This window comes from Hippoglossus hippoglossus, chromosome 11, assembly GCF_009819705.1.
Source record: "Hippoglossus hippoglossus isolate fHipHip1 chromosome 11, fHipHip1.pri, whole genome shotgun sequence".
NCBI classification, from domain to species: Eukaryota; Metazoa; Chordata; class Actinopteri; order Pleuronectiformes; family Pleuronectidae; genus Hippoglossus; species Hippoglossus hippoglossus.
In genome coordinates this window covers 14,475,789-14,489,754 of record NC_047161.1, presented here as the reverse complement: position 1 = coordinate 14,489,754, position 13,966 = coordinate 14,475,789, and the positions used below count along the sequence as shown (strand labels likewise).

At 42.8% G+C, this 13,966-nt stretch overlaps 1 protein-coding gene across 1 annotated transcript in view; it reads left to right on the top strand.

Annotated features, from left to right (window-relative positions):
• The window catches only part of csmd2 (CUB and Sushi multiple domains 2), a 242,841-nt gene that overhangs the window by 14,470 nt on the left and 214,405 nt on the right, over positions 1 to 13,966 (top strand). The window contains exon 2 of the mRNA XM_034599719.1: positions 4,835 to 5,051. Within this exon, the coding sequence (XP_034455610.1) occupies positions 4,835 to 5,051 (217 nt within the window). The remainder of the gene's footprint in view (positions 1 to 4,834; positions 5,052 to 13,966) is intronic.

Below are 13,966 nucleotides of genomic sequence, written 5' to 3'. Positions count from 1 at the left end.
TGAGCGCAGCACAGTGACCATCGATTCATCAAAGTGTCACGGCGCACTGCAGCAGCTCTGTGGGCCCGCTACTAAACAACTGCCCTGGCAAATCAAACAATAGCACCTGCACACACACACACACACACACACACACACACACACACACACACACACACACACCTGGAGCGCTGCCCCGGCAAGGTCAGACACCTATTTGGCAGCATGCACGCCGGAGTTGCCAGGCGGACGCTGCCAGTGGCACAGTGGGGCTAAGCAGTGGACAACATATCTGTTGAACATCCACAGTTATCGAGCTTATAGTTTAACATTCCCGTACGAGGCAATGCAAATACTCCCCATACACATGCTGTGGGATAGAATACACCAACCACTGGAACTAGTTTAGCAGTTTTGCTGAACCATCACATTGAAGCAGTTCCTGTACCACGCTCATAATGGTTCACCCGAACTCACACAACTTTTGTTGTGTTTCTCACAAGAAAATATGACCTTCTACCTTGCCGGTGGTCTAACTGTGCTAAAACAGCACTGCCAGCAGTCTGTTTGAAGGGTCTTTATGGTGTGTCACTGGGGTCATCTGCAGGATGGGCTCTTCCCTATAGGTTTAAACTGAGGGGCTTCAGAGTAGGTCACCAGCTCCCAGCAGCTAATTTCATAATGCACCCTGGGCGAGGCTTAAATAATTCAACCAGGCTCCGAGTGCTGGATCTACTTAATCAAAGGCTCTGGGTTTTGTGGAGATTTATGTGCCTCGTGTGTACCTCCTCCACCACACTTGTATCTTATATGATGGTAAACTGTGTTGTGAGTTACTGCTGCAAAGATCCAAGGAGAATATGGATCAGTGTGACTCGACAGCGCAGCAGACAAACATCTGGCTAACATCCCCGTTATCACTGCGTAATGTGGAAATTAAAACTTGATGATGCTGTAAATCAGTCCCTAATGTCCGCAAATGTGAGTTCTCCAGTGAACTTTGATGTGTCTGGTTTTTTTTTGTGTCCAACTCGATTCTCAGCATCCCGTTTTTTCAGGGAGGATAAAACGTGACAAAAAACCCCAAAAAACTCTCTGAAAGTGCCATCCTTGTCTTTCATCCCAGATTGCGTGCGTCATTATCGATTTAAGCGTCGGTCACTTGGCACAGGTGCGCCCACTTCAAAATAGCATTTTGGCCGAGCTCTGGCAGACTCAGTAGATTCTTTGCTTGGTAGATTCTTTGCTCCGCTGCTTGGTTGATCACCTGTCGTATATATCAACATGTTCCGTCCCCCTAATAACACATGAACCCTGGCGTTTTTCACTTCTGCTGCTCAAACTCACCGGGTCGATTACAATCTAAAAAACATTCATTTTGAACACCGAGAGCTTTGTCTTGAGTGTCAAAGAGTAATTTCTTAACCGTAGCGTTTCAGTTAAATCCCGAGACTGATGATATTTATGATAACAATAAAAGTTCAGCCATTTTAACCTTGCTGGTATTGTTTTGTAATCAAGCCCAGCCCACACCCACCCAACTCATTACCTATGTACAAGCGGTGCACAGTCCACTCTGACCCCTATCAAGCTCTGCCATCGTGAGCCATTGATTGGCATTTGTCTGATAGAGGCCTGGTAATGAAGGAGATGATGAGGGATTATTGACCGGGCTGTGTATATGAAAATCAGGCGGGAGGGTTGGAGGTGGAGGTTTTACTTGGATATTAGTATTGACCTGCTGGTAATGGCGGGTGTGGATGCTCTCTCGTTGGGCCTATTTAAAGGCTTTTATGCAAGATCGGACGGCGATAGCGCTCGCTCCGGTCTGTTTGTGTTTGCCGCTGGTCGGTGGTTAGAGACGAGGGAGGTGAAGAGAAGAAACGCGAGCCCACACTGTAATGACACTATTTTCAGCGCTCTATAACACACGCACTGTTAATACCGATCTTATTTTACACGGTGTTGTTCGTTTGGTTTCCAAAACTCCACTACACAGATCTCAGCGCCAAACAAAAGAGCTGAACTCTCAGTGCAACAACTGGCTCAAGTGTCTTGAAGTGTCCATGGGTTCAAGTGTGAGCACATTAGCATCTTTTGGAAGAGGTCAAGCACGTATGAAGCGTTGAAGATTGACGGGTGAGAGGCCCCTACCAGGTTTTTTTGCTGAGACGGGCCCCGGGGAGTCAACGGTGGCATGATGGATGTACTGTGACTGGAGATGCTATTATCTTCCTGCTGCTGCTGATGCTGATGCTGATGCCATCCAGACAATGTGGATCTTTACCTCCTGACATCTCCCCTTTCCCCCAGCCCACCAACATTTTTTTTAAATAAACGTATTGTGATACAGATTTGTTGCGCTGACCAGAAACAAAAAGCTAATATTGGTTTTGTTTGTTTGTGTGCTGCTTTTTTTCATAAACGATATTTCAGAATTCATAAATGTGCCACATAGGCCCTGAAATCGTAAACAACAGCCTTGATTATTGCTGCGAAAAACAAATCCAGCGTTTGCTCATCTGGCTAACCAGGGATTATCCGTGTTCATACTGTAATGCTTTTCTGTCATTTATTTTTCTCTCTGTACTTTCTTTTAAAAGAAGACCCAAAAAAAAAAAAAAAACTTTTATTTATTTCAGTTGTGTTATAACACTGAAAGGAATGCAAATTACTTTCCTCTACCTGTAAACCACTGTTGGTTTTATCGAGACGTGAGGGAGGGATTTTGGATCTTTGGGACTTGTTTCGTCCCATCAGAGAGCGAGCACACAAAGTAGCACAGAATCTGTGTGTTTCACAAGCGTTCAATTATTCAATGATACTCACATTTCCCCTGAAGGGGATTTAACAAAGCCGGCTTCACTTTTACATGTTTCAAAGCTGCAGTGTGTTTACTCAAGATTCCAGTTTTTTTGAATGCCCTCAGGTAGTTGAGCTCGTTTCCATTGCATCGATTTGCTATAGACATTTACACGGTTGTGGGTGGGGATACAAATGAACAGCACAAAAAATGTATATCTACAGCTGCATTGTTTGTGTTGAATAATGTGGGTTACCCTGATAACAGATGTCCTCCAATTATATCCTCCTAATTACATTTTAATCAGGCTGCATTATGATTCAGGTTTGTGGCTGGAGCAAACAAAAGGGAAAATACAGATCGTTTGTATAAATAGAATGTATTCTTGCATGACAATCTAATTTAGTACCTCTGTGAGGATGCTCATTTATTCAGGCTCCTTTTGTGTGACCTTAACTGAGCTTGCGTTCGGCTTTTTGTTCAAAGGAGAATCAACTCTGCATGCGGCGTATTCCTGCAGTCTTAGGTCACACGCTACAGCTCATGTCCGCGGTGTTTATATTTCATTATTCCGTCTTCACTATTCTTGTCATCTTTGTATGACAGACTAACGACTGAAGAGACTAAGGCCCAATCCCATTTCACCCCTTGGCCCTACCCCTACCCCTTATTTTCGAGGGTTATCTTGGCCCCTTGAAACGGAGTCACAAGGGGTAGTGGTTGAAATCTTCCCCTACGAATTGTGACAGCACTTCAAGAAGCCATTACATCATCATTAGTCGTCGCGAAAAAACCCGACACGTCGTCAGTAGTCTTCGATGGGGGGGGGTTGCCGTATGAAATGATATGAAAATACAGGATTATCATGCAAAAAAAAAGAACACTAGCTAACGTTAGCGCGCTCGTAATCTTTTTTTTAAGGTTGTTGTGAAAGAAATTACAATAATACATTGAAATGATATATTACAATCATTGTCATAATTTTGTAATCCTTATTAATGGAGAAAATACTACATTTGTGGGTCTCTCTCCCAGCTTGCCGGTGATTCGCAAGGCATTCTGGGTCCCCCTTTGTTTGAAGTGTCGGTCTGAAAAATCTTCGTTTGGAGGGCTATAAAGCCCCTTAGCCCTGCCCCTCCGTCCCAACAGGTATTGGGACAGCCTACCCCTACACTGGGACACGCAAAACAAAGGGGAAGGGCCAAGGGGTGAAATGGGATTGGACCAAAATCAACATGTTTGATCGGAGGAGAAAGCCGTGACCATTAGTTGTAATTAGTTACCCACGATGCTATCCCTGCAGATATTAATTTGCGCATCAGCACTGAGAATCCACACTGAAAACACACGGAGCTGCACAATTTTTTAAAGTGCAATCACACATCAGTCCACATTAGTGATGAATTACAACTAAATGCCTTTGATGAACATTGAGTAAAAGTCTGGGCTGTGCTCACATCAGTGGGAGACTCACACACACACACACACACACGCCTTCGGAGCTCGCGTGCCACACACCCACCCCCACTCTCAGTGGTGATGAATGGCAACACACGCAATTAAAGTTTTAGATTGAAGGCGGTTTGAGCGGCTGCGAAAGAAACATGCAAGATGAGTACTATAATTGTGGTATTCAAGTGTGTGTGTGTGTGTGTGTGTGTGTGTGCGCGTGTGTCTCCTCCCCTGCTGCCCTCCGTCTTCTCTCCCCCAGCTCTTTCTTGTATTAATGTGGGAACCTATTACTAATGTGGTGAGTGAACAAGTGTGTGATGATGGAGGTGGCGAAAGATGGGAGAGTCGTGAGCCATTTAGCACCGCTGTGTTAACGGCTTGTGCTGCATGCTGTAGGTGATAATGGATGTTGCAGCACTTGACTGGTGGTGTGCATTTGTGTGTGTATTTTTATCATTTCTATTCAAGGATCCGGAGGAGTGTTTTTTTTATTTTTCGGGGTTTTTTAAAACTCATAATTTCTCCACAGTGCAAGCTATTCGAACAGGTCTTAAACCCTTTTAATAAATAACCACCTTTTCCCTTTTTCTCTCTCCGCAGCTCAAAACTGCAGCTACACACTAAACAGTCCCAATGGGACGATAGAGAGCCCCGGCTACCCTTACGGTTATCCTAACTACGCCAACTGTACATGGGTGATCGTGGCGGCGGAGCACAACCGGATACAGCTGGTGTTTCAAGGCTTCGCCCTGGAGGAGGACTTTGACCTCTTGTCTGTATATGATGGGGCGTCCAGCCCAGGGAACCTGAGGACACGGTAAGGTTGGACTTTATGTGCGCATGTGTGTTGGTTTTGGAAATCATTTATTCTGGTAACAGTGACACTTTGAACATAAAGTTACTGTTGGATGCTTGTAATACATTACATAGTATATGTATTACATTGTTGGGCAGCCAGCATGAAAAGAAGGTAGAGAGACGCTGTGTTAACACTTAACTGTTAAGTGTTTAGTCTTTTTAAACATATCTCATTTACTAGATCAATATCTGCATTCAACTGTAACATACAAGCTATGTCTCGAATCAAGGGCCTCCGCATCCTTCTGTATTTGAAGACCGATTGCTTCATAGTGGCTGGACTCTTGTTTACAACATATCTTTTCATACAACCACTTATCCCTTGCATCATCACATTTTGTTGTGGTGCTGTCATCATTTCCCCTGATTTCAGCAATAACTGCAGTAGGTACAACACGATTGTGAGCAATAACTAAAATCGCCCCAAACCATACAAATGAAACCCAGAGTTGTTTTAAACTGAAATGATCCCTTAAAGACTCATTTGGTCTTGGAGGTATTGGTAAAGGCAGCGGACTGGAAACTGGAAGAGGTGAAATTATAATGGAGACTTTAATCACTGGCAGTTCGGGCAAAGCCTCTGGTGACTAATACAAGACTTCCTCTGTGGAAACTGTGACTGCATCAGGGTTTACTCAGTGGAATTCTGGGCACATTTTGCTCCTCAGAGCTACCAGCAAAATTAAATAAAGACCACTTGGGTGTGTGACGACTCAAAAAAAAAACAACTTCTGAATCAGCAGCGTCATTCTTCTCCCGTAAAACCAGCAATTTAGCAGCCTGGGAAAGTGCTGCCTTGTGCTAACTTTGCAAACTGAGCTCAGGTCCTCACACACACTGGTGTTTATCAAAACAGGGGCTTTCCTCCTTCGATCTTAAAAAGGAATCCTGTCTACACAAACAAAACAAAAAAAATGTTTATTTAACCAGACGATAAAATCTCATTGTCAAGAATATGCAGATGCAACAGGTGGCGATATGACCACCCACCATGAAGACATGCTGGCCAATCAGAAGTGGTGAATTCTGTGTTGGACGTGTGTTGGCCGTAGCAGTGACCTCTATACAGCCGCCTGATGGCTGTTCCTCAACATAGAGCCAGAGGAGCTGTACAGTTAAACTAGGCTTGTCACACTATCAGATTTTTTGATCACATGTAATTCATAAACGATATAATCATGATTTTTATAGAAAGTGATTGAATGACAACAATAATGCTATCAGTCAATTTAGTCTTTAACTTTATTTTATGTCATACCTCTGTCAAGGAGCTCATGTTTTTACCCCTGTCAGTAAATTAATTGGACTCAAACTACTAGGGTTGTGCAGATGATTGATGATCATCAGTGTGATTACAGATAGCCCAGTTTCCCCATTAATGTATCAATGATTTATCATAAAATAATATTTAAATACTTTTATTTAAACATTTATTATGCCCTGCTGTAGTTTCATGTCTGCATCTCCTACACATAACTGGAACACGCACCCACACAAAAAAAATCCAACTTTTCGGGCCTATCTCCAAGTGAATGGACAGTTTCCCCGTCTCCACATCAACACTGAGATGTTTCTGAACATCCTCAACCACAAGAAGAGTTCTTCAAAAGATCAGTTTTTTACTAGAACCCAGTTTGTGTGTGTCAGAAAGGTCAAAATACAAAGACAAATCGACATTTAAAGTGGAGCAGGCCTCAGATATTGTCTCACTGATTTGCAGTTTCCTGCTCATTGAGTTTAGACCGTGGAAATAAATATTTCTAGCCTGAATTTGCTATCAAAAAAGCCAGACTTCTCTTTTATATTAGCTGAAATAACGAGATACAGCCAGAGAGCTGCAACTCACTGATGCATTTTGTCTTTTGATACATTATTGCTCGCATCCATCAGACCTCTTGGCAGACCCTCACACACACACTGGATCAATTAGTAACAATTTCCGCATCTGATCAGTTGGCGCCAAACCAAAGCTGCTTTTAATTCCTGTCACCTTCTGCTTTGAGCTTAGCCTCGCAAATACTTTAATGTTATGGAAGCCCTGAGGAGACAGATGACTGAAACGTTCGTGAGGGCCTTTGTTACTGAAACCGCTCTGAGACTCTGTAGGCCTTCTCTGTTTCTCCCTGTCGATAACCCGCTCCCTCAACTCCCTTCCCCTCGCTGCGCCTCCCATTCTGTGAGGAGAAGAAGAAGAAGAAAATCCATTATGGATCGGTGTTGCGCTGTTCTCCTCAGCCTTTTCTCCTGTTTGGACCTATGGGCTCTGCTGTATATTGATGCTCCAGTGGGACGGAGGGAAAGCGTTCCACTCTCACTGTCTACACGCTATGAAGATAAGTAAGAGGAGGGAATCTGGGAAGACAAGAACAAAAATGGAAGAAGGAAAAAGGTTGTTGGGAATAGAGAGACAAGATGAGAGGGATGGAGAAGCTAAAGCGGTTTCGGGATTTCACAGGGAAAAACGGATCTCCTTTAGATTCTGCCTGTGTCGTCTTTGACCCGACGCTCTTCACTTCCAAGGGAGGCGTTTTGTAAAAGTGAGACTTCAAGCTTTATCTGCGAGTGAGTTTGGAAAAGCTGGGAAGAGGCAGCTCTCTCAAGTCAGCTGCAGTCTGTCAGAACATGCATGTGTATTTTCACTCAAAAACTCCACACACACACACACACACACACACACACACACACACACACACACACACACACACACACACACACACACACACAAAGATGCACGTTTGATAATTCAGGCCTCCTTTTGCTCTCATCTCCCGCTTGTGTCAAATGTAATTTTCTCTCCATCTCTCTCGCTCCTCTCCCTCCAATTTCTCCCTCACTCCTCTCATTTCCCCCACACCTATTTTTTTAATATCTTATCTCTTCTGCCCGTTCTCCATTTTGTGTCCTGCACACTGCATTCGCTGAATTTCATCAGCCTTTCATGTGTACCACGCCATAGGTTGCTTGGTGCTCGGAGAATTGCTCCTTTTAATCTCAGCTCGTCATCAAAAATGAATGTTTTGCCTCACTTCATATTCAAATGATCACCTCTGATTTCTCTTTTCAAAGCAGTCACTTTTCTTTAGATTTGTTTATCTACCCATTAATTTGTCTGCCGCCGTCAGTGAAAAGCTGATGAAATTGTTGTTATATTCGTGAACGCCAGCCCACAAATCAGTCCGGCTTCATACAGGATGTGTGCTTATGTGTTTAAGTACACAGTGTGTGCTCACTGATGCGTGTGTGTGTTTGTGAGTGTGCATATTCTTTATGAGTCACGCTCGCTCCTTAGGAAATGCATGAATGAGTCAGTCCGTTGCTGCGGCACTTCATTAAACTCCGGATCCCGAATGACACCTGAGAATCGGAGAGAGAATAGGATGGAAGTTTTGTTTAGTTAGAAAGAAAAAAAAAATAATAATAATCTCATGAATATTCAGAGATGTATTGTGAGTAAGTGGTTAAGTGCATCGTGTGGCCTCGATGTGTTCGGTAGCTTCACACAGGCACAAAATGTAGTAGGGAAAAAGTGAACTCAAGGAAAAATCTGTGTTGGAGACTAAAGTAGTTCAAACGTCGATGTAATATAAAGTTAGTATTTATTCATTTAGAATATCACAGAGTGTGACTTTATACTATATTTTAGACTTTGTATTATATTTTGAAATTAATTTAAGAAAATGCCATTGGATTGGTTTTAAATTAAGTGAGAAAACTTGAAAAAAGTTCCAGAGATGAAAACTTTTACAGCAATCTCATATTTGTGGAGTTTCAATGGACGTTTCAAAGTGTGGGTTGACTTAGTGTTGGTAGACAGTTTTGTTATTGCTCTCTGTACGTGTCCTGGTAACATCATAGGCCCTCTTCACGCTTAGTAAAACATGTGGGTCTTTGGTGACGCATGTTGCCACATTCTTTTAGCCGCGAGCAAACACAGGTCCTCAGTCCCGCTACAATATTATAATGACCTGAAAGTATTTTTACGCTTCTACAATCAGTGTTACCCATACGTTGACTTATTTGTCTTGACTTCAAATGACTAAAACGATGAATATTTCATAGCAGAGGCTCGTAGAGTAGTGGTGGAGATGAGTACTACAGTGGGCCCAACACACTCCCACTCACATCTGTAGACTCTGACTGGTTAGAAATATTAGCATATGGTCTCTGCAAACAGAAACTATGCACGATGACTAGAGGCACATGTGGAAACGCTTTCTCATGCCAGTTACATGTTTTAATTCCAGGTATGAGCAGGGCCTTAGTGGCAATAAAACACAGCGCCCTGCTTTTTGTGTGTGAAACGAAATAGCAACACCACATAACTCCGAAAACCACAAATTATGTTTTTGTTTTACATTGCTGTCCGGTGACAAAAATAATTATTTTTTAAGAAGTGTTGTTAAGCCTGTTTTTTTTAACTTTGTGCTTCGTATTCTATGACAAGCTTGGCCAAAACATCTCAAATCTCTGTTTAGCTGGATGAGTGAAAGGGAATACGGTCATGCTTTGAACACAGATGTTGGACATTTTCCTTTGTAGAATGATTCATCCAGGGAGCAATTCTATTAAGTATTCAGTATTTTGCAGTATCAAAATCACAATGACATCACCAGAGATGTTCCTGTACGATACCAGCATTGCTTGGGCGTTGGAGAGGACACAAATCTAGAGTATGTCATCCGATACCACGTCTTTAAATACACTAGATTCTTCCAGATTAAACTGCAATTTTCTTTTCCATGAAATCGCTCCATCTCCAGCACTCCAAAATAGCAATGGTGCTTTTCTGCCTCTGGAAAGTACTGCTCGTTTAAGTGTTTTTTTTGGTACTGTATCGTCAGCCAGAGCTAGCTACAGCGTCTGCAATGTTTCACACTGGAAAGTCCCACAAGTTGCTGATGTGTGCTGTATGCAAGACTTTTGAAGGGTCGCACTAGTGTTGCCTATTACAATGATAGCAATCTCATAAAGCATTCGAAGAACCATCACACTATAGAGCACGAGGAGTTCACCAACGCAAAGGGAACAAAAGACAAACCACAGCAGCAAACTTTGGAAAATGCAAAGACAACCCCAAAGCAAGAAAGAAAACCAAAAAAACTTGTTGAATTCATTGTCGTGTTTCCACAGATGTATTTATTTGTCTGTCGATGGTAAAGTTATATGGCTTTGAATTATTCTCTGTATGTATTTGTTTTTAAATGCTAAAAACTGAGCCAGACCATACAAGCATGATAGCATCATCACTTCCACACAGGGTTTGTAGCGAACCACTGCTAACAAACCTATAGAAGTAATTGTTTTAAATGCCCTGGTACTGGATTGGTACCCGGTATACACAAAGTCCAGGTATCGCAATGAAGGAAAAAAATGGTCTTGGAACATCTCCATCCATCTTCTCCAAGTTTTACATATGTCGTCCTTCGCTCTCATCACCTTCATTGTGTTGTTACACAACCGTCACGTGATGCAACAAACCGGTGCTCAAACTAAACCCTGTTAACATAAGAAACACTGAGAGCCACACGAGAGCAACATTACACAACCGGGATCATAATTTCACCAAATCTGTGTTATTGCTTATTTCTTGTTGACAGGAAATGTTTTTACAACAACACAGTTTATGGATGTGAGTGTTTACAACATCTGGCCCTCAACTCCGTGATGAAGGAGCACTTACTATACATCAGCTGGACGGACAGTTTTCAAAAGGGTGCAGCTGCATTACCACATGGCCAAAAAAATTGTTTCTTCATCTCCATTTTAATTCCCCTCTCCCTAATATCCTCACGTCTGCTGCCAGAACTGTGTTTGCCATGGTTAATTACACTTAATGAATTCAGCAAAAATGATAAGTCGTGTGGACATCTATCTGCAATCATTCTTATTTTTTTTCTTTTTCATAAAAATTGTCATGGAACGTCTCCCGAGACCCCGGCAGCCCCCGTGTCCAGGGTTAAACAGAGCCTGTGGTGTTGTAAGCACTGTAGTCACAGAGTGCTTCCCATGACTAAAGCAACAGCCAACTTGACCTTAAGCGGAAAACACTGAACCCTCACCAGCTCAGTCACTGTCACTCCGAGTGCACATTTCTTACTTGTAAAAAGCAGCCCCCTTTTTTCCACTTTTGTGTCACATTTCACCTTGTAACTGCCAACTGGGGGGGGAGCGCTGAGTACATTTCAGCAGAGGGAGAAAAAGGCTACTGGGGTGTGCGAAGGCGTCTCTCGCCACTATGCCTCCCTCTCGGTGATGGAGTGATGGGGGCGGGGGGGGGACTTAAGGCCTGGCAGTCTGGCAGGGGCAGGAGAGTGTGAGAGAGGAGGAGGAGGCGCGGGAGAGACAGATTTTCCGCCCGCGGGCTCGATAGGACCTAAATAAGGAGCACTAGTGCATGGCGCTGGGAGTGGCAGTAACACTACAGTCAGGCCTCGGGGCTGTGAGGGGTTGGGGTGTCACAATACCAGCTTGTGTGTGTTCAGAATCTGTTTACAAAGGCAAGTGATAGGGACCTGTCCTCATTATGGCTTGTGTCCTAAGATTTAAAGGTGGAGACATGTTTTAAGGATAGATTTTAGGCCATTGAATGGTTCGAGTGGGTTTACAGGAAATGGATATAAAACTAGTTTTTACAAATGAACTCCAGAAAATGTCTGAAGAATCGGGTCTGGTCTTTCTCTGTGGATTGCCTTTTCACGTATGAAGAACGCAGCAGGAGATTGTCCGAGTCTTGCGCACTGACTACTCACAGGAAAATGTCCAGAGCAGCAGGAGGCAGGACATGACGTGTAAATCCCGCTGTAGAAACCAAAGTGTGTGTGTCTACAGCACATTTACACCAGCGTAGGCCCTTAACGTCACAAGCTCTTGAATGTTCTTGTCTTTTCTTTTCTCCTACGTGTATGGCGCCTCTTATTTTCATCCTGAGATATTTGTTTTCATCCAGATTTGCGTCCATTGCCTGACAACCGACTCGATATGCTCACATGCAGCCCCTCCACAAAATTCCAGGAAAGTGTCCAGACTTCATTTGTAAACAGCTTAAGTCATGGATACACAACTTTATCTGTTTGTGTGTGTGTGTGTGTGTGTGTGTGTGTGTGTGTGTGTGTGTGTGTGTGTGTGTGTGTGTGTGTGTGTGTGTGTGTGTGTGTGTGTGTGTGTGTGTGTGTGTGTGTGTGTGTACGGCTAGACTGTGCTTACAAAGGGAGATCAAGGCTGGTATAAAGCCCATCTGAGCGAACTGATTTAGTGTCCACAAAATGACGTTTTATTGGAATAGAGATAAAATGAACACCACACTCGCAAACTCAGAAAAGAAAACACACACACACTCTGCCTTCAGACAAACACACTTCTAAGCACAGAGTAAACAGCAGTGGGCTGGAAAAGTGTTAACCCTGTAATTTTCTCAGAGTCACAGAGGTTTTTGAGATGTATTCGCTTTTAAGCAAGGATTTGAAAGCGCAGTGTCTGAATGAGAAGGAATGAAAGGATTATTTGTGTGCTTTTATTTTGCTTCTGTTTGGAGTCTTTTGGATTTGAGCTTGACAAATCTGTTCTCTAAAACACACCATGAAAAACAAACAAATGTTTTCCCCGCTAATTGATCATTTGATCATTTACACCTCTCAGTGGTGTCATGCTGTGCATGCATCAGCGCTGCGGTTGTCTGCCAAAAGCTGTACAAATGGACTTTATAAAATCAAATCTGAGGCCAAATTCCCCCTTTACATCTTGGTTATATTTGATATATGTCGACCAATTGAGTTTGATCTGACGTCTGGATCTTACAAGAAACAAGTGCAAAGGTCGACTCGCTGCCGCTCTGAGACAAAGAACCAGCAACACTTCATAGATTCTTAATGTGAAGCTGTTTTACCCGATTTGTTTGAGAATGAAGGAAACCTCTAAACCGCTAAAAAAGCTTTTGAATGATGAATACTGAAGGAATGCTCACATGAGATGATGGCAATGACAAAGACTCCCACAATCCCTCACTTCGTCACAATGTCACCAAACTCCATCTTTTGTTGTTGTTTTGGTTGTGACACCCATAGCGGCAGGAAATGACCTATTCTGAATTTAAACCCGAAATTACTCTCATTTAGTCATGTGTCAGTTATGAAGCTTTCATTCAGAAATCACGTTTGTGCCCAAGTCAAGTCTTTCGGTCCAATATTCGCTCTCCTTTAAGCTCTGTTGTTGCTTTTCAGCTGCTAAATGCTGCACTATGTTCCCCAGGTAGCTAATTCGTCTGTTGTTGGGTGCTGTGCTAATGGAGTTCAGTCAGGTTTCAGAGGTTTTCTTGCTCAAAATAGCTGCCTGATGCATCCACAAGCGACATTAACAAGAGTGATGTGACTGAACCCAACAGTGAAGTTATGGGCCTGAAAGATGCTGGAAACTGAGGGGAACTGGGAACAGGGTCAGGTGATAACTGGTTTGTTTAGTTTGTTGGTTTGTTTGTCATCACGCAAAAACTACTGAACCGATCTCGGCCTAACTGGAAGGGTGCAGCCTCTGTCTTGGAAGTCATCAGAATTTTGGTTCAGATGCGTTTTAAGGGACATAATTTTCTGTCACTTTATTTAACTGTTTTAGGACGGATATATCATTTAGGTTCCCAGACCAATTCCTTTATTATTTCCACTATGGGGATTAGATAATAATATGTAGGATTTTTTGATTCTGGCGTATGTACACGCTTATCTGTGCCATAGTTCTTTGTGGGTTCGTCAATACGAGTGAAGCCTTTCAGATCACACACAATTATAAAAAGTAGCTGCTTCAAAGAAAAAAATAACTCCTAGTTAGTAAAGAATGACAAATGTTGTTTATAAGGCTGTAAAGATAAAAACCTACACATCATTT